Here is an 18,766-nt window from a genome sequence, read left to right on the forward strand (position 1 = left end):
GGTCAGCGTCTCACCTGAACCCCCCGATGGGATCAGGGGTTGCTCTTCCAGTCCTTCATCCCGGTCCCTGCGTGCTGCGCTCCCATCCACGTTTTCCAGACCCCAGTTCGAGAAGGTTGGAGGCAAAACCAGGAGGCAGAAGTAACTGGAAAGGAGTGAATGAGTAAGAGGGGGCAGTGCGGTCGTGCGCGAGGGGTGTGGAGGGGGAGGGGAGAGGGGGAGGGGGAAGGGAAGAGAGAAGTGGGAGGAAAGGCCTCAGGGGTGGTTGTGGGGGGAGCGAGGGAAGTAGGCGAAAGATTTTAAACTCTGAACCCTCCCCCACCAATCACACCATCTGTCTGTCCTCTCCCCTCCCTCCCCCACCTCTTCCCCACCCAGCTCTCCCCACCACCTCGCTACCCTCTCCCCACCCCGCCGTTACCTGGCCCACTGTATGACGGGGACGAGCACCATCAGCTGCAGGGTGTGTCGGGGAGTGAGGGCGCCCTGCGTCAGCCCCGAGTAGGAGAGGGCCCCGAACAGGCCAGCAGCGCCCGTACCAGATGCCCAACCCCACACAACCTCCCTGTGGGGGGAGAGGACAAGGTCACTCAGCGCACAGTCACCGAGACGGAGAGGGAGGGTGTGACGGGGGTGTGGGGGGGACGAAGGGTCGGGAGGGATGTAGGAGTGGGAGAGGGTGACAGAGATGGGGGTGAGGTGTAGGGGAGGATGCATGTGATGGAAAGGGGTGGAGGTGTAGAGGAGTTGAGGGGTGACAAAGATGGAGAGGGGTGTAGCAGAGGGAGGGGGTGACAGGGAGGTGTTCACAGAGATAGGGAGGAGTGTAGGATAGGGTCTGACAGGGATGGAGGAGGAGGGGGAGGAGAGGGAGGGGGGGAGGGGGGAAGGGGAGTAGAAGGGGGAGGGGGAGGGGAGGGGGAGGGCGAGAAGGGAGGGGAGGGGAGGGGTAGGGACAGACTCACGTTTGGAAGTGTGCTGTCAGTGACAGAAAGGTGTACTCCCCCAGGCCTGAGGAGACACTTGCAAACACCACCCCTGTGAACAGAAAACAACATTGGTATCACACATTTTCATTTACGGGGGTGGGGGGAGCCGGTCGGTAGAGGCATGCAGGACAGAGGGCGATGAGCGGGAGATGGTGACAGAGACGGAGGAGGAGGGGGGTGACAGGACTGAGGGGGGGGGGTGTAGGAGGTTTGACGGCGATGGGGAGGGGTGATGGGTGGGAAGTGAGGATTCAGTCGGGGAGGGGATGGGGGATTCAGACGGGGAGGGGAGGGGGGATTCAGTCGGGGAGGGGAGGGGGGATTCAGTCGGGGAGGGGATGGGGATACAGTCGGGGAGGGGATGGGGGATTCAGTCGGGGAGGGGATGGGGGATTCAGACGGGGAGTGGAGGGGGGATTCAGTCGGGGAGGGGAGGGGGGATTCAGTCGGGGAGGGGATGGGGGATACAGTCGGGGAGGGGAGGGGGGATTCAGTCGGGGAGGGGATGGGGATACAGTCGGGGAGGGGATGGGGGATTCAGACGGGGAGTGGAGGGGGGATTCAGTCGGGGAGGGGAGGGGGGATTCAGTCGGGGAGGGGATGGGGGATACAGTCGGGGAGGGGAGGGGGGATTCAGTCGGGGAGGGGAGGGGGGATTCAGTCGGGGAGGGGATGGGGGATTCAGTCGGGGAGGGGATGGGGGATACAGTCGGGGAGGGGATGGGGGATACAGTCGGGGAGGGGAGGGGGGATTCAGTCGGGGAGGGGATGGGGGATTCAGACGGGGAGTGGAGGGGGGATTCAGTCGGGGAGGGGATGGGGGATTCAGACGGGGAGTGGAGGGGGGATACAGTCGGGGAGGGGATGGGGGATACAGTCGGGGAGGGGAGGGGGGATTCAGTCGGGGAGGGGATGGGGGATACAGTCGGGGAGGGGATGGGGGATTCAGACGGGGAGTGGAGGGGGGATTCAGTCGGGGAGGGGAGGGGGGATTTCTCACCCAGGATGCTGATCCAAGTTACGACGGAGAAGGAGACGACAATAAAGCTGGTGAGTGCCGAGAAACAACAGAACAATACACGGTACCTGGGGAGAGGAGAGAGAATGAGGGGTGGGGAGAGAGTGACGGGTGGGGGAGAGAGTGACAGGTGGGGGAGAGAGTGACAGGTGGGGGAGAGAGTGACGGGCGGGGGGGGAGTGACGGGCGGGGGGGGAGTGACCGGCGGGGGGGAGTGACCGGCGGGGGGGAGTGACCGGCGGGGGGGAGTGACCGGCGGGGGGGAGAGTGAAGGGGAGAGAGTGATGGGTGGGGGAGAGAGTGACGGGTGGGGGGGGAGTGGCGGGTGGGGGGGGAGTGGCGGGTGGGGGGGGAGTGACGGGCGGGGGGGAGAATCACCGGCGGGGGGGGGAGAGTGACGGGGGGGAGAGTGACGGGTGGGGGGAGTGACGGGCGGGGGGGAGTGACGGGCGGGGGGGGAGTGACGGGCGGGGGGGAGTGACGGGCGGGGGGGAGTGACGGGCAGGGGGGAGAGTGAAGGGGAGAGAGTGACGGGTGGGGGAGAGAGTGACGGGCGGGGGGGAGTGACGGGCGGGGGGGGGAGTGACGGGCGGGGGGGGGAGTGACGGGCGGGGGGGGGAGTGACGGGCGGGGGGGAGTGACGGGCGGGGGGAGTGACGGGCGGGGGGGGAGTGACGGGCGGGGGGGGAGTGACGGGCGGGGGGGAGTGACGGGCGGGGGGGAGTGACGGGCGGGGGGGAGTGACGGGGGGGGGGAGTGACGGGCGGGGGGGAGTGACGGGCGGGGGGGAGTGACGGGGGGGGGGAGTGACGGGCGGGGGGGGAGTGACGGGCGGGGGGGGCGAGTGACGGGCGGGGGGGCGAGTGACGGGCGGGGGGGGAGTGACGGGCGGGGGGGAGTGACGGGCGGGGGGGAGTGACAGGCGGGGGGGAGTGACAGGCGGGGGGGAGTGACAGGCGGGGGGGAGTGACAGGTGGGGGGGGAGTGACAGGTGGGGGGGGAGTGACAGGTGGGGGGGGAGTGACGGGCGGGGGGGAGTGTAGGAGCAGATTAAGGGGAGGGAGGGAGAGTGGGGGAGGAGGCAGGCGAGGAGGAGGGAGCGCAGTGAGGGGGAGAAGGGGAAGGATGGAGTGAAGAGCAAATTGGGCCGAGAGAGGCTGGGGCGCAGGGCTCAGGCAGTGGAGGGAGATACAGACTCACCCGTAGGGCAGGAGGTGGATGAGGAAGGGGCTGACGAGTTTGATAATCAGGGTGGGCAGGATGTCAGCGAGGAGAATCGCCTGTAGGGTGGGGAGGGGGGTGGGAAGAGAGGAATGAGGATGGAGGGCCGAGGGTGAGGGAGGGGTGGGGGAGGGGGAGTGAGTGAGGGAGAGGGTGGAGAGGGGGAGTGAGGGAGAGGGTGGAGGGGGGAATGAGGGAGAGAGTGGGGGGAGTGAGGGAGAGAGTGGGGGGAGTGAGGGAGAGGGTGGGGAGGGGGAGTGAGGGAGAGGGTGGGGAGGGGGAGTGAGGGAGAGGGTGGGGAGGGGGAGTGAGGGAGAGGGAGAGAGTGGAGGTGAGTGAGTGAGGGGGAGGGTGAGGGAGTGGGTGAGGAGAGTGGGGAGGGGTGTCGGGACAGAGTGGATGGAGAGGGAGTGACATTACTGATAAATTTTACTTCCCCCTCTCCCCTCCCATGCCCCCACCATCCCACGTCCATGCCCCTTGCCCTCCACCACACGTCGCGTCGCGCCCAGCTGACACTCACCGCAGTGGAGATGGAGTTACAGTCGAAACGTCCACCTCTATTCGTGCCACCCCCTGGGACAGAGGCACTGGGCATCTGGGTGCTGTTGGGTGGGGGAGTCTGGGTAGGGAAGAGGCAGAGAGAGAGAATGGGAGATGGAGGGGTGGGGAAAACAGAGGAGATGAGAGGGAGAGGTTGAGAGGTGGGGAGAAAGGAAGGAGGTGCAAGATAGAGGGAGAGAGGAAGACGATGAGAAAGAGGTTGGGGAGATAATTATACTCAGCGTTACTGTAATACCAGTGGGACAAACAGACACATGTCAACAGTGTGGTGTAGCCAGCAGTTCAGAGTATTGTTGCCTTTTCTATCTCACGCCAAGGGAACGTATCCTCTTGGACTTCACAGATCACACTTTTAAACAGGGGTCTTGTGAGGAGCTTTGGCATTGGTCAGACCACGGCTGGATGGGGGAGGACCAGGGACTGTGAATTGTGCTGAGGGTGTTTAGGTCTGGTTATTCAGGAAGGTACAAGAGGTCCATGCACGGCCATCTCACATGTAAAGTGGCAATCTTGGACCAGGCTCGTCAGCTGCGGCAGGGTTGGAATGCTGTCGCCTCCTACAAAGCGAAACCACACGACATAGATGACAAGGTTTCGCTCCACGTCTCGCTTTGACAGACAGAACATAAGAGGCACCTTCACGAGCACCTACAGTCCCCGACAACACTGTAACTTCAGCTTCTGTCGCGGATGTGAGAGCATCCCTCAGGATGGTAAACCCACGAAAGCATCCGGCCCAGCAGGGTTATCTGGCCGAGTACTGAAGACCTGGCTGGAGATCTTCAACCTCACCCATCCTCAGCTTGAGGGCCCCCTTGCTTCAAGCAGGCTTCAGTTCTGCCACTGCCCAAGAACGAGGTGGCCTCAGTGACTATTGCTAGTAGCATTTACACCCACAGTGATGGTGTTTCGAGAGGTTGGTGATTAAACGTCTCAACTCCTGCCTGAGGAGTGACTTGGATCCGCTCCAATTTGCCTGCAGGAGAAACAGGTCAACAGCAGGTGCCATTTCATTGGCCCCACTCAGACCTGAAACAGGTTGACAATGAAGACTCGTACATCAGGAAGCTGTTCATCGACTACAGCTCAGCATTCCACACTATCATCCCCTCAAAACTCATCAGGAAACTCTTCGATACCTCCTTTCCTTACTTGCAGACCCAGTCAGTTTGGATCAGCAACACCGTGTGCTTAGCCCTCTGATCTACTCGCTTTACACTTACGACTGCGAGGCTACGCACAGCTCCAATGCAGTATGTAAGTTTTCTGACGACACAACTGTTTGCAGTGATGTCGGTTGGAAACCTGGTTTGGATGGTGCCACAACAACCACTTCTCGCTCAATATCAGCGAAGCCAAACAACTGATTAGTGACAGGAAGAAAGTGCAGCTCCATGAGCCAGTCCTTGGAGTTAACTTTAAATTCCTGGCTGTTATGGTATCAGAGGATCTGTCCTGGGACCAGTACATACAAAGAAGGTACAACAGCACCTCCACTTCCTCAGAAGTTTGCATAGATTTGGGACATCATCTGAAACGCTGACAAACTTGTGGATGCACAGTCCAGTATCCTGCCTGGTTGTATTGCAGCCTGGTGTAGAAATGGCCAGCAATGGAAGGCTACAGATATGGCCCAGACCATCACAGGCAAAGTCCTCTCCACCACTGAGTGCAGTTACAAGGAGCAGTCTCCGTCATGAAAGACCCACACCATCCAGGCCCTGCTCTATGAGCGGGAAGCTGCAGTCCCACACCACCAGTGATTACCCCTCGACCATCAGACTCCCGAGCCAGTGTGGATAACGTCACTCAGCCAACACAACAGCCTACAGACTCACTCGCAAAAACATCTTACAACTCACCTTCTCAGTATTTCTCTAATTTTGTAGTTTGCCCTGTTTTGCACATCCGTTGTTTTTGCGTACAGATGTTAAAAATTATATTTTGTCTATATTTCTGTAAACACATAAAAAAATGAATCTGTGTAGAATAACACATCTGAACTTTGATAATGTATTTAAATTTGAGTAAGGCACATCATGTCAGATACACGTTACAGAAAAACATAAATTACATACAGATTTCACAAGAACAGAAACTCCATTGGAGCACAAAGTGGTCAGAGTGCTTCAGTACTCAGTGATTCGGATTGTGCTGTTGGTTCAAGAACCGAATGGTTGACGGGAAGTCTCTGTTCCTGAACCTGGTGGTGTGGGACGTCAGGCTTCTGTACGTCCCGTCTGATGGGAGCTGTGGGAAGGTGGCATGGCCCGGATGCTGGGATCTTTGACGGTGGACGTTGTCTCCGAGGCCCCTCCGATGGTGGGGAGGCACGTGCTCATGATACCTTCTGGTAAGATGGCAGCGTGTTCGGACATGGATGCCTTTGTTCTCTGTCAAATGTCTTGTTTTTACGATCTGGACTCCGAGAAGTTTCAGTACTGCGGATCTACCCCATCGGTGAGATGCTCAGTGGTGCAGGAGCTGGACGGGGTGCTGGTCGAGCTGCTGCCTGCTATAGGAAGCCATCGTGGTCGGTGCGCGAAGGCAGCGTGCGGTGTAGCCGTGGGTGATTGTCTTGGATGTTTCTCGTGCAATCGCAAGAGCCTGGTGAATATTGATCAGGTAAGATGCCACAGGCCTGCTTCCCTCGGTGGATCAGGGTAGCATGGCGTCTGGCGTGGTTGGGAGCTGCCCTCCAGTGCTTGATTGGTGGAATGACAGGCCAGATTGTGCGCGCTGTCGGGAACTGCACCTCAATTTGCGGGAAATGTTGTTCAGGGACTCAGGCTGTATAAGGTTTTTTTTGTGTGAAATAGACAATAGACGATAGGTGCAGGAGTAGGCCATTTGGCCCTTCGAGCCAGCACCGTCATTCACTGTGATCATGGCTGATCATCCACAATCAGTATCCAGTTCCTGCCTTATCCCCATAGCTTTTGATTCCGCTATCTTTAAGAGCTCTATCCATCTCTTTCTTGAAAGCATCCAGAGACTTGGCCTCCACTGCCTTCTGGGGCAGAGCATTCCACATATCCACCACTCTCCGGGTGAAAAAGTTTTTCCTCAACTCCGTTCTAAATGGCTTACCCCTTATTCTCAAACTGTGCCCTCTGGTTCTGGACTCACCCATCAGTGGGAACATGCTTCCTGCCTCCAGTGTGTCCAATCCCTTAATAATCTTATACGTTTCAATAAGATCCCCTCTCAGCCTTCTAAATTCCAGAGTATACAAGCCCAGTCGCTCCAATCTTTCAACATATGACAGTCCCGCCATCCCGGGAATTAACCTTGTGAACCTACGCTGCACTCCCTCAATAGCAAGAATGTCCTTCCTCAAATTTGGAGACCAAAACTGCACACGGTACTCCAGGTGTGGTCTCACTATTTTGAATGTGCTGTGTATGTTTTGCATCTTGATCCCAGAGGAACACTATCTCATTCGGCTGTATCCATGTACGATTATTAAACTGGATCTGACTGTACCGAGTACACGCCTCTCTGCAACTTGTTACATTCCTGCGCATTCAAACTGCCATCACAGACCGCAATGCGACCAGTCAGGACATTCCCAACAGGACATTTGTGAAAGTTTCTTGGTGTTTGCTGACGAGCCAACCTCCAGAAGAAGTAAATACACTGGAATGCCCTGCGTCATCTATGCTTTTTGCCGCCTCAGTAAAGTTCAAAGTAAATTTATTATCAAAGTTTGAACATGTTTATAGCAGGACTTTTAGCAGTGCGAAGGAACAGTGGGATCTTGGGGCCCACGTCCCTGGATAAGCTCAAAGTTTCCACACCAGTTGACAGGAGTATGGTATACGGTGCATTGGCCTTCGTTCGTCAGTGGATTGAGTTCCAGAGCAGCGAGGTAATGCTGTAGCTCTAAAAATCCCTGGATAGACCACACTCGGAATATCGTGTTCAGTTCTGGTTGTCACATTATGAGCTTTAGAGAGGGTGCAGAGGAGATTCACCAGGATGTTGCCTGGATTAGAGAGGGTGTAGAGGAGATTCACCAGGATGCTGCCTGGATTAGAGAGGGTGTAGAGGAGATTCACCAGGATGCTGCCTGGATTAGAGAGGGTGCAGAGGAGATTCACCAGGATGCTGCCTGGATTAGAGAGGGTGTAGAGGAGATTCACCAGGATGCTGCCTGGATTAGAGAGGGTGCGGAGGAGATTCACCAGGATGCTGCCTGGATTAGAGAGGGTGCGGAGGAGATTCACCAGGATGCTGCCTGGATTAGAGAGGGTGCAGAGGAGATTCACCAGGATGCTGCCTGGATTAGAGAGGGTGCAGAGGAGATTCACCAGGATGCTGCCTGGATTAGAGAGGGTGCGGAGGAGATTCACCAGGATGCTGCCTGGATTAGAGAGGGTGCGGAGGAGATTCACCAGGATGCTGCCTCGATTAGAGAGGGTGCGGAGGAGATTCACCAGGATGCTGCCTGGATTAGAGAGGGTGCAGAGGAGATTCACCAGGATGCTGCCTGGATTAGAGAGGGTGCAGAGGAGATTCACCAGGATGCTGCCTGGATTAGAGAGGGTGCAGAGGAGATTCACCAGGATGCTGCCTGGATTACAGAGCGTGTCTTATGAGGAAAGGTTCACTGAGCTAACGATTTTCTCTTTGGAGTGAAGGATGAGAAATGACTTGATAGAGGTGGTAAGAGATATAGACCGAGTGGACAGTCAGAGACATTTTCTCAGAGACTTTGGTTAATGGCAAATACAAGAGGGCAGAATTTTAGGGTGACTGGAAGAAAGCATGGAGGGGGATGTCAGAGGTAGTTTATTTTAAAATAACAGAGCGTGGTGGGTGTGTGGAACACACTGACAGGAGTGGAGGCAGATGTAGAAACATTAGGGCATTTATAAGACTATTAGATAGGCACATGGGGATGACAGAAAAATGGAGTGATGCTTGAGAGAGAATGACCTTGGAGTAGAACACTGACGGCCGAGGGGCCTGTAATGGGCTCTGTGATCTGCTCCACATAATCCACCCTGCATGTTAAAATGTACAACCTGGAAAGTCATTTCCTTGCAGGCAGTTACAGGGAAAAAGAAACAAAATTTTTACAAAAAAAATCTATGCAAAAACCAAACAACTAATAGGCAAAACAAGACAAACTGCAAATAAAAATAATACTGAGAACAGGACAGCGAGTTGGTGGGCTGGTGGGCTCATCGTGGTGAATCGGGTTATCCACACTGGTTCAGGAGCCTGATGGTTCTATGCTAGTAACTGTCCCTGAGCCCGGTGGGGTGGGAGGGGGGGAAACAAAAGGTCTCTGTAAAGCAGTCAGTATAATCAAAGACACCCCCCCACCTCAGACATTCTCTACTCACCCCACTTCCATCAGGCAGAAGACCGATCAGGCTCAAGGTCAGCGTCTGTCCTGCTGGCATAATCTTACTGAAAGGTAGCCGAGCGGACTCTCGACCTCACAGCCTATCTGGACCTCATTGACCTTACTGTCTGCCTGCACCGCACTCTCCCTGTAACTGCGACACTTCATTCTGCATTCCCTTGTTCTAACTCAATGCACTGTGTAATGATCGGATCCGGATGAAAGTTTGTAAGACCAGCACTGTACACGTGAGAATAAACCAATTCTCTGTTTCAAATCACCATCACCTGTGTGCTGGTTACAGACAGGAGGGACCTTGACCCTGAGAGTATAACATCACCGTGGACAGGTCGAAAGAAAGGACCAGGAGATTCTGCGGATCTGAGGGGGGATTTTTCTCCCTGGGGAGAAGGGACACAAGAACGCTCGACCTCAGTACATGCTGAAGCCAGAAACTCCCCCAGCACTGGAACAGCCGAGAAGGAGCAGGGAATGCTGGAAGACACAGGGCCTGTTCTTGGACTGGGTACATCAGGGGAAGAGACCCAGTGCAGAATGTTCGGGATCAGGGAAAGGATGGGTACCTACCGGTCTAGTAGTGTTTGCACCCTCCTGCGTGGAGAGAATATCATGGGCAGCACTTAACATGATTACGTAGGAGAAGTTGTTACAGAGGCCAAGAATCCTGGGGTGGGGGTGGGGGGGGGAGAGGAGAGGAGGAGGCAGAGTTGGGGTGGGGGGGAGAGGAGAGGAGGAGGGAGAGTGGGGGTGGGGGGGAGAGGAGAGGAGGAGGGAGAGTGGGGGTGGGGGGAGAGGAGAGGAGGAGGGAGAGTGGGGGTGGGGGAGAGAGGAGAGGAGGAGGGAGAGTGGGTGGGGGGAGAGGAGAGGAGGAGGGAGAGTGGGGGTGGGGGAGAGAGGAGAGGAGGAGGGAGAGTGGGGGTGGGGGGAGAGGAGGAGGGAGAGTGGGGGTGGGGGGAGAGGAGGATGGAGAGTGGGGGTGGGGGAGAGGGGAGGAGGAGGGAGAGTGGAGGTGGGGGAGAGGAGAGGAGGAGGGAGAGTGGGGGTGGGGGAGAGGAGAGGAGGAGGGAGAGTGGGGGTGGGGGAGAGGAGAGGAGGAGGGAGAGTGGGGGTGGGGGAGAGGAGGAGGGAGAGTGGGGGTGGGGGAGAGGAGAAGAGGAGGGAGAGTGGGGGTGGGGGAGAGGAGAGGAGGAGGGAGAGTGGGGGTGGGGGGGAGGGGAGAGGAGGAGGGAGAGTGGGGGTGGGGGAGAGGAGAGGAGGAGGGAGAGTGGGGGTGGGGGGGAGGAGGGAGAGTGGGGGTGGGGGGAGGAGGGAGAGTGGGGGTGGGGGGAGAGGAGAGGAGGAGGGAGAGTGGGGGTGGGGGGGAGAGGAGAGGAGGAGGGAGAGTGGGGGTGGGGGAGAGGAGAGGAGGAGGGAGAGTGGGGGTGGGAGGTGGGGGTGGGGGAGAGGAGAGGAGGAGGGAGAGTGGGGGTGGGGGAGAGGAGAGGAGGAGGGAGAGTGGGGGGGGGGAGAGGAGAGGAGGAGGGAGAGTGGGGGTGGGGGGGAGAGGAGAGGAGGAGGGAGAGTGGGGGGGGGGAGGGAGAGGAGGGAGAGTGGGGGTGGGGGGAGGGAGAGGAGGAGGGAGAGTGGGGGTGGGGAGGGAGAGGAGGAGGGAGAGTGGGGGTGGGGGAGAGGAGAGGAGGAGGGAGAGTGGGGGGGGGGAGAGGAGAGGAGGAGGGAGAGTGGGGGTGGGGGGGAGGAGGGAGAGTGGGGGTGGGGAGGAGGAGGGAGAGTGGGAGAGTGGGGGTGGGGGAGAGGAGAGGAGGAGGGAGAGTGGGGGTGGGGGGAGAGGAGAGGAGGAGGGAGAGTGGGGGTGGGGGGGAGAGGAGAGGAGGAGGGAGAGTGGGGGTGGGGGGAGAGGAGAGGAGGAGGGAGAGTGGGGGTGGGGGGGAGAGGAGAGGAGGAGGGAGAGTGGGGGTGGGGGAGAGGAGAGGAGGAGGGAGAGTGGGGGTGGGGGAGAGGAGAGGAGGAGGGAGAGTGGGGGTGGGGGGGGGAGAGGAGAGGAGGAGGGAGAGTGGGGGTGGGGGGAGAGGAGAGGAGGAGGGAGAGTGGGGGTGGGGGTGGGGGAGAGGAGAGGAGGAGGGAGAGTGGGGGTGGGGGAGAGGGAGGAGGAGGAGAGTGGGGTGGGGGGGGAGGAGGAGAGGAGAGGAGGGAGAGTGGGGGTGGGGGTGGGGGGAGAGGAGAGGAGGAGGGAGAGTGGGGGTGGGGGAGAGGAGAGGAGGAGGGAGAGTGGGGGTGGGGGGGAGAGGAGAGGAGGAGGGAGAGTGGGGGTGGGGGAGAGGAGAGGAGGAGGGAGAGTGGGGGTGGGGGGAGAGGAGAGAGGAGGGAGAGTGGGGGTGGGGGGGAGGAGGGAGAGTGGGGGTGGGGGGGAGAGGAGAGGAGAAAGGGAGAGTGGGGGTGGGGGAGAGGAGAGGAGGAGGGAGAGTGGGGGTGGGGGGGAGAGGAGAGGAGGAGGGAGAGTGGGGGTGGGGGAGAGGAGAGGAGAGGGAGAGTGGGGGGGGGGAGAGGAGAGGAGGAGGGAGAGTGGGGGTGGGGGAGAGGAGAGGAGGAGGGAGAGTGGGGGTGGGGGGAGAGGAGAGGAGGAGGGAGAGTGGGGGTGGGGGAGAGGAGAGGAGGAGGGAGAGTGGGGGTGGGGGGAGAGGAGAGGAGGAGGGAGAGTGGGGGTGGGGGAGAGGAGAGGAGGAGGGAGAGTGGGGGTGGGGGAGAGGAGAGGAGGAGGGAGAGTGGGGGTGGGGGAGAGGAGGGAGGAGGGAGAGTGGGGGTGGGGGAGAGGAGAGGAGGAGGGAGAGTGGGGGTGGGGGGAGAGGAGAGGAGGAGGGAGAGTGGGGGTGGGGGGAGAGGAGGAGGGAGAGTGGGGGTGGGGGAGAGGAGGAGGGAGAGTGGGGGTGGGGGGAGAGGAGAGGAGGAGGGAGAGTGGGGGTGGGGGAGAGGAGAGGAGGAGGGAGAGTGGGGGTGGGGGGAGAGGAGAGGAGGAGGGAGAGTGGGGGTGGGGGGAGAGGAGAGGAGGAGGGAGAGTGGGGGTGGGGGGGAGAGGAGAGGAGGAGGGAGAGTGGGGGTGGGGGAGAGGAGAGGAGGAGGGAGAGTGGGGGTGGGGGGAGAGGAGAGGAGGAGGGAGAGTGGGGGTGGGGGGGAGAGGAGAGGAGGAGGGAGAGTGGGGGTGGGGGGAGAGGAGAGGAGGAGGGAGAGTGGGGGTGGGGGGAGAGGAGAGGAGGAGGGAGAGTGGGGGTGGGGGAGGAGGGAGAGTGGGGGTGGGGGAGAGGAGAGGAGGAGGGAGGTGGGGGTGGGGGAGAGGAGAGGAGGAGGGAGAGTGGGGGTGGGGGGGAGAGGAGAGGAGGAGGGAGAGTGGGGGGGGGGGGGGAGGAGGAGAGGAGGAGGGAGAGTGGGGGGGGGGGAGAGGAGAGGAGGAGGGAGAGTGGGGGTGGGGGGAGAGGAGAGGAGGAGGGAGAGTGGGGGTGGGGGAGAGGAGAGGAGGAGGGAGAGTGGGGGTGGGGGAGAGGAGAGGAGGAGGGAGAGTGGGGGGGGGGAGGAGAGGAGGAGGGAGAGTGGGGGGAGAGGAGGAGGGAGAGTGGGGGTGGGGGAGGAGGAGAGGAGGAGGGAGAGTGGGGGTGGGGGAGAGGAGAGGAGGAGGGAGAGGAGGAGGGAGAGTGGGGGGAGAGGAGAGGAGGAGGGAGAGTGGGGGTGGGGGAGAGGGAGGAGGAGGGAGAGTGGGGGTGGGGGGAGAGGAGAGGAGGAGGGAGAGTGGGGGTGGGGGAGAGGAGAGGAGGAGGGAGAGTGGGGGTGGGGGGGAGAGGAGAGGAGGAGGGAGAGTGGGGGTGGGGGGAGAGGAGAGGAGGAGGGAGAGTGGGGGTGGGGGAGAGGGAGGAGGAGGGAGAGTGGGGGTGGGGGGGAGGAGAGGAGGAGGGAGAGTGGGGGTGGGGGAGAGGAGAGGAGGAGGGAGAGTGGGGGTGGGGGGGGAGAGGAGAGGGGAGGAGGGAGAGTGGGGGTGGGGGGAGAGGAGAGGAGGAGGGAGAGTGGGGGTGGGGGGAGAGGAGAGGAGGAGGGAGAGTGGGGGTGGGGGGAGAGGAGAGGAGGAGGGAGAGTGGGGGTGGGGGGAGAGGAGAGGAGGAGGGAGAGTGGGGGTGGGGAGGGAGAGGAGGAGGGAGAGTGGGGGTGGGGGAGAGGAGGGAGAGTGGGGGTGGGGGGAGAGGAGAGGAGGAGGGAGAGTGGGGGTGGGGGAGAGGAGAGGAGGAGGGAGAGTGGGGGTGGGGGAGAGGGGGAGGGAGAGTGGGGGTGGGGGGAGGAGAGGAGGAGGGAGAGTGGGGGTGGGGGAGAGGAGAGGAGGAGGGAGAGTGGGGGTGGGGGAGAGGAGAGGAGGAGGGAGAGTGGGGGTGGGGGAGAGGAGAGGAGGAGGGAGAGTGGGGGTGGGGGAGAGGAGAGGAGGAGGGAGAGTGGGGGTGGGGGGAGAGGAGAGGAGGAGGGAGAGTGGGGGTGGGGGGAGAGGAGAGGAGGAGGGAGAGTGGGGGTGGGGGAGAGGAGAGGAGGAGGGAGAGTGGGGGTGGGGGAGAGGAGAGGAGGAGGGAGAGTGGGGGTGGGGGAGAGGAGAGGAGGAGGGAGAGTGGGGGTGGGGGAGAGGAGAGGAGGAGGGAGAGTGGGGGTGGGGGGAGAGGAGAGGAGGAGGGAGAGTGGGGGTGGGGGAGAGGAGAGGAGGAGGGAGAGTGGGGGTGGGGGAGAGGAGAGGAGGAGGGAGAGTGGGGGTGGGGGAGAGGAGAGGAGGAGGGAGAGTGGGGGTGGGGGGGAGAGGAGAGGAGGAGGGAGAGTGGGGGTGGGGGGAGAGGAGAGGAGGAGGGAGAGTGGGGGTGGGGGGAGAGGAGAGGAGGAGGGAGAGTGGGGGTGGGGGAGAGGAGAGGAGGAGGGAGAGTGGGGGTGGGGGGAGAGGAGAGGAGGAGGGAGAGTGGGGGGGGGGAGAGGAGAGGAGGAGGGAGAGTGGGGGTGGGGGGAGAGGAGAGGAGGAGGGAGAGTGGGGGTGGGGGAGAGGAGAGGAGGAGGGAGAGTGGGGGTGGGGGGAGAGGAGAGGAGGAGGGAGAGTGGGGGTGGGGGAGAGGAGAGGAGGAGGGAGAGTGGGGGTGGGGGAGAGGAGAGGAGGAGGGAGAGTGGGGGTGGGGGGAGAGGAGAGGAGGGAGTGGGGGTGGGGGGGGGGGGAGAGGAGAGGAGGAGGGAGAGTGGGGGTGGGGGAGAGGAGAGGAGGAGGGAGAGTGGGGGTGGGGGGAGAGGAGAGGAGGAGGGAGAGTGGGGGTGGGGAGAGGAGAGGAGGAGGGAGAGTGGGGGTGGGGGAGAGGAGAGGAGGAGGGAGAGTGGGGGTGGGGGAGAGGAGAGGAGGAGGGAGAGTGGGGGTGGGGGAGAGGAGAGGAGGAGGGAGAGTGGGGGTGGGGGGAGAGGAGAGGAGGAGGGAGAGTGGGGGTGGGGGAGAGGAGAGGAGGAGGGAGAGTGGGGGTAGGGGGGAGAGGAGAGGAGGAGGGAGAGTGGGGATGGGGGGCAGGAGAGGAGGAGGGAGAGTGGGGGTGGGGGGGAGAGGAGAGGAGGAGGGAGAGTGGGGGTGGGGGGGAGGAGAGGAGGAGGGAGAGTGGGGGTGGGGGGGAGGAGGGAGAGTGGGGGTGGGGGGGAGAGGAGAGGAGGAGGGAGAGTGGGGGTGGGGGAGAGGAGAGGAGGAGGGAGAGTGGGGGTGGGGGAGAGGAGAGGAGGAGGGAGAGTGGGGGTGGGGTGGAGAGGAGAGGAGGAGGGAGAGTGGGGGGTGGGGGGGAGAGGAGAGGAGGAGGGAGAGTGGGGGGTGGGGGGGAGAGGAGAGGAGGAGGGAGAGTGAGGGTGGGGGAGAGGAGAGGAGGAGGGAGAGTGGGGGTGGGGGGGAGAGGAGAGGAGGAGGGAGAGTGAGGGTGGGGGAGAGGAGAGGAGGAGGGAGAATGGGGGTGGGGGGAGAGGAGAGGAGGAGGGAGAATGGGGATGGGGGGAGAGGAGAGGAGGAGGGAGAGTGGGGGTGGGGGAGAGGAGAGGAGGAGGGAGAGTGGGGGTGGGGGAGAGGAGAGGAGGAGGGAGAGTGAGGGTGGGGGAGAGGAGAGGAGGAGGGAGAGTGAGGGTGGGGGAGAGGAGAGGAGGAGGGAGAGTGGGGGTGGGGGAGAGGAGAGGAGGAGGGAGAGTGGGGGTGGGGGGAGAGGAGAGGAGGAGGGAGAGTGGGGGTGGGGGAGAGGAGAGGAGGAGGGAGAGTGGGGGTGGGGGGAGAGGAGAGGAGGAGGGAGAGTGGGGGTTGGGGGGAGAGGAGAGGAGGAGGGAGAGTGGGGGTGGGGGAGAGGAGAGGAGGAGGGAGAGTGGGGGTGGGGGGGAGAGGAGAGGAGGAGGGAGAGTGGGGGTGGGGGAGAGGAGAGGAGGAGGGAGAGTGGTGGTGGGGGGGAGAGGAGAGGAGGAGGGAGAGTGGTGGTGGGGGGAGAGGAGAGGAGGAGGGAGAGTGGGGGTGGGGGGGAGAGGAGAGGAGGAGGGAGAGTGGGGGTGGGGGAGAGGAGAGGAGGAGGGAGAGTGGGGGTGGGGGGAGAGGAGAGGAGGAGGGAGAGTGGGGGTAGGGGGAGAGGAGAGGAGGAGGTAGAGTGGGGGTGGGGGGAGAGGAGAGGAGGAGGTAGAGTGGGGGTGGGGGGGAGAGGAGAGGAGGAGGGAGAGTGGGGGTGGGGGAGAGGAGAGGAGGAGGGAGAGTGGGGGTGGGGGAGAGGAGAGGAGGAGGGAGAGTGGGGGTGGGGGAGAGGAGAGGAGCAGGGAGAGTGGGGGAGAGGAGAGGAGGAGGGAGAGTGGGGGTGGGGGAGAGGAGAGGAGGAGGGAGAGTGGGGGTGGGGGAGAGGAGAGGAGGAGGGAGAGTGGGGGTGGGGGAGAGGAGAGGAGGAGGGAGAGTGGGGGTGGGGGAGAGGAGAGGAGGAGGGAGAGTGGGGGTGGGGGAGAGGAGAGGAGAGGGAGAGTGGGGGTGGGGGAGAGGAGAGGAGGAGGGAGAGTGGGGTGGGGGAGAGGAGGAGGAGGGAGAGTGGGGGTGGGGGAGAGGAGAGGAGGAGGGAGAGTGGGGGTGGGGGAGAGGAGAGGAGGAGGGAGAGTGGGGGTGGGGGAGAGGAGAGGAGGAGGGAGAGTGGGGGTGGGGGGGAGAGGAGGAGGGAGAGTGGGGGTGGGGGGAGAGGAGAGGAGGAGGGAGAGTGGGGGTGGGGGGAGAGGAGAGGAGGAGGGAGAGTGGGGGTGGGGGGAGAGGAGAGGAGGAGGGAGAGTGGGGGTGGGGGGAGAGGAGAGGAGGAGGGAGAGTGGGGGTGGGGGGAGAGGAGAGGAGGAGGGAGAGTGGGGGTGGGGGGAGAGGAGAGGAGGAGGGAGAGTGGGGGTGGGGGGAGAGGAGAGGAGGAGGGAGAGTGGGGGTGGGGGGGAGAGGAGAGGAGGAGGGAGAGTGGGGGTGGGGGGGAGAGGAGAGGAGGAGGGAGAGTGGGGGTGGGGGAGAGGAGAGGAGGAGGGAGAGTGGGGGTGGGGGGAGAGGAGAGGAGGAGGGAGAGTGGGGGTGGGGGGGAGAGGAGAGGAGGAGGGAGAGTGGGGGTGGGGGGGAGAGGAGAGGAGGAGGGAGAGTGGGGGTGGGGGGGAGAGGAGAGGAGGAGGGAGAGTGGGGGTGGGGGAGAGGAGAGGAGGAGGGAGAGTGGGGGTGGGGGGGAGAGGAGAGGAGGAGGGAGAGTGGGGGTGGGGGGAGAGGAGAGGAGGAGGGAGAGTGGGGGTGGGGGGAGAGGAGAGGAGGAGGGAGAGTGGGGGTGGGGGGGAGAGGAGAGGAGGAGGGAGAGTGGGGGTGGGGGGGAGAGGAGAGGAGGAGGGAGAGTGGGGGTGGGGGGGAGAGGAGAGGAGGAGGGAGAGTGGGGGTGGCGGGGAGAGGAGAGGAGGAGGGAGAGTGGGGGTGGGGGGGAGAGGAGAGGAGGAGGGAGAGTGGGGGTGGGGGAGAGGAGAGGAGGAGGGAGAGTGGGGGTGGGGGAGAGGAGAGGAGGAGGGAGAGTGGGGGTGGGGGGGAGAGGAGAGGAGGAGGGAGAGTGGGGGTGGGGGGAGAGGAGAGGAGGAGGGAGAGTGGGGTGGGGGGAGAGGAGAGGAGGAGGGAGAGTGGGGGTGGGGGGGAGAGGAGAGGAGGAGGGAGAGTGGGGGTGGGGGGGAGAGGAGAGGAGGAGGGAGAGTGGGGGTGGGGGGGAGAGGAGAGGAGGAGGGAGAGTGGGGGTGGCGGGGAGAGGAGAGGAGGAGGGAGAGTGGGGGTGGGGGGGAGAGGAGAGGAGGAGGGAGAGTGGGGGTGGGGGAGAGGAGAGGAGGAGGGAGAGTGGGGGTGGGGGAGAGGAGAGGAGGAGGGAGAGTGGGGGTGGGGGGGGAGAGCAGAGGAGGAGGGAGAGTGGGGGTGGGGGGGAGAGGAGGAGGGAGGGTGGGGGTGGGGGGAGAGGAGAGGAGGAGGGAGAGTGGGGGTGGGGGAGAGGAGAGGAGGAGGGAGAGTGGGGGTGGGGGGGAGAGGAGAGGAGGAGGGAGAGTGGGGGTGGGGGGGAGAGGAGAGGAGGAGGGAGAGTGGGGGTGGGGGAGAGGAGAGGAGGAGGGAGAGTGGGGGTGGGGGGAGAGGAGAGGAGGAGGGAGAGTGGGGGTGGGGGGAGAGGAGAGGAGGAGGGAGAGTGGGGGTGGGGGGAGAGGAGAGGAGGAGGGAGAGTGGGGGTGGGGGGAGAGGAGAGGAGGAGGGAGAGTGGGGGTGGGGGGGAGAGGAGAGGAGGAGGGAGAGTGGGGGTGGGGGGGAGAGGAGAGGAGGAGGGAGAGTGGGGGTGGGGGGGAGAGGAGAGGAGGAGGGAGAGTGGGGGTGGCGGGGAGAGGAGAGGAGGAGGGAGAGTGGGGGTGGGGGGGAGAGGAGAGGAGGAGGGAGAGTGGGGGTGGGGGAGAGGAGAGGAGGAGGGAGAGTGGGGGTGGGGGAGAGGAGAGGAGGAGGGAGAGTGGGGGTGGGGGGGGAGAGCAGAGGAGGAGGGAGAGTGGGGGTGGGGGGGAGAGGAGGAGGGAGGGTGGGGGTGGGGGGAGAGGAGAGGAGGAGGGAGAGTGGGGGTGGGGGAGAGGAGAGGAGGAGGGAGAGTGGGGGTGGGGGGGAGAGGAGAGGAGGAGGGAGAGTGGGGGTGGGGGGGAGAGGAGAGGAGGAGGGAGAGTGGGGGTGGGGGGAGAGGAGAGGAGGAGGGAGAGTGGGGGTGGGGGGAGAGGAGAGGAGGAGGGAGAGTGGGGGTGGGGGGAGAGGAGAGGAGGAGGGAGAGTGGGGGTGGGGGGAGAGGAGAGGAGGAGGGAGAGTGGGGGTGGGGGGAGAGGAGAGGAGGAGGGAGAGTGGGGGTGGGGGAGAGGAGGAGGGAGAGTGGGGGTGGGGTAGAGGAGAGGAGGAGGGAGAGTGGGGTGGGGGGGAGAGGAGAGGAGGAGGGAGAGTGGGGGTGGGGGGAGAGGAGAGGAGGAGGGAGAGTGGGGGTGGGGGGGAGAGGAGGAGGGAGAGTGGGGGTGGGGGGGAGAGGAGAGGAGGAGGGAGAGTGGGGGTGGGGGGGAGAGGAG

The 18,766-nt window shown here is 63.1% G+C and overlaps 1 protein-coding gene across 8 annotated transcripts in view; it reads right to left on the reverse strand.

Moving 5' to 3' along the window:
- Window positions 1-18,766, reverse strand: part of cln3 (CLN3 lysosomal/endosomal transmembrane protein, battenin) — a 33,058-nt gene that overhangs the window by 11,283 nt on the left and 3,009 nt on the right. For 2 of the 8 annotated variants that reach the window (XM_063063034.1, XM_063063033.1), the window contains 7 exons: window positions 9,737-9,833; window positions 3,752-3,850; window positions 3,208-3,287; window positions 1,990-2,075; window positions 966-1,038; window positions 422-565; window positions 15-145 (listed from right to left, as the gene is read on the reverse strand). In XM_063063034.1, coding sequence (XP_062919104.1) covers window positions 15-145; window positions 422-565; window positions 966-1,038; window positions 1,990-2,075; window positions 3,208-3,287; window positions 3,752-3,850; window positions 9,737-9,833 — 710 coding nt within the window. The remainder of the gene's footprint in view (window positions 1-14; window positions 146-421; window positions 566-965; window positions 1,039-1,989; window positions 2,076-3,207; window positions 3,288-3,751; window positions 3,851-9,736; window positions 9,834-18,766) is intronic. The other 6 variants (XM_063063041.1, XM_063063040.1, XM_063063038.1 and 3 more) reach the window with 4 other exon arrangements.

Source organism: Mobula hypostoma, chromosome 11 (assembly GCF_963921235.1).
Source record: "Mobula hypostoma chromosome 11, sMobHyp1.1, whole genome shotgun sequence".
Classification (NCBI taxonomy): domain Eukaryota; kingdom Metazoa; phylum Chordata; class Chondrichthyes; order Myliobatiformes; family Myliobatidae; genus Mobula; species Mobula hypostoma.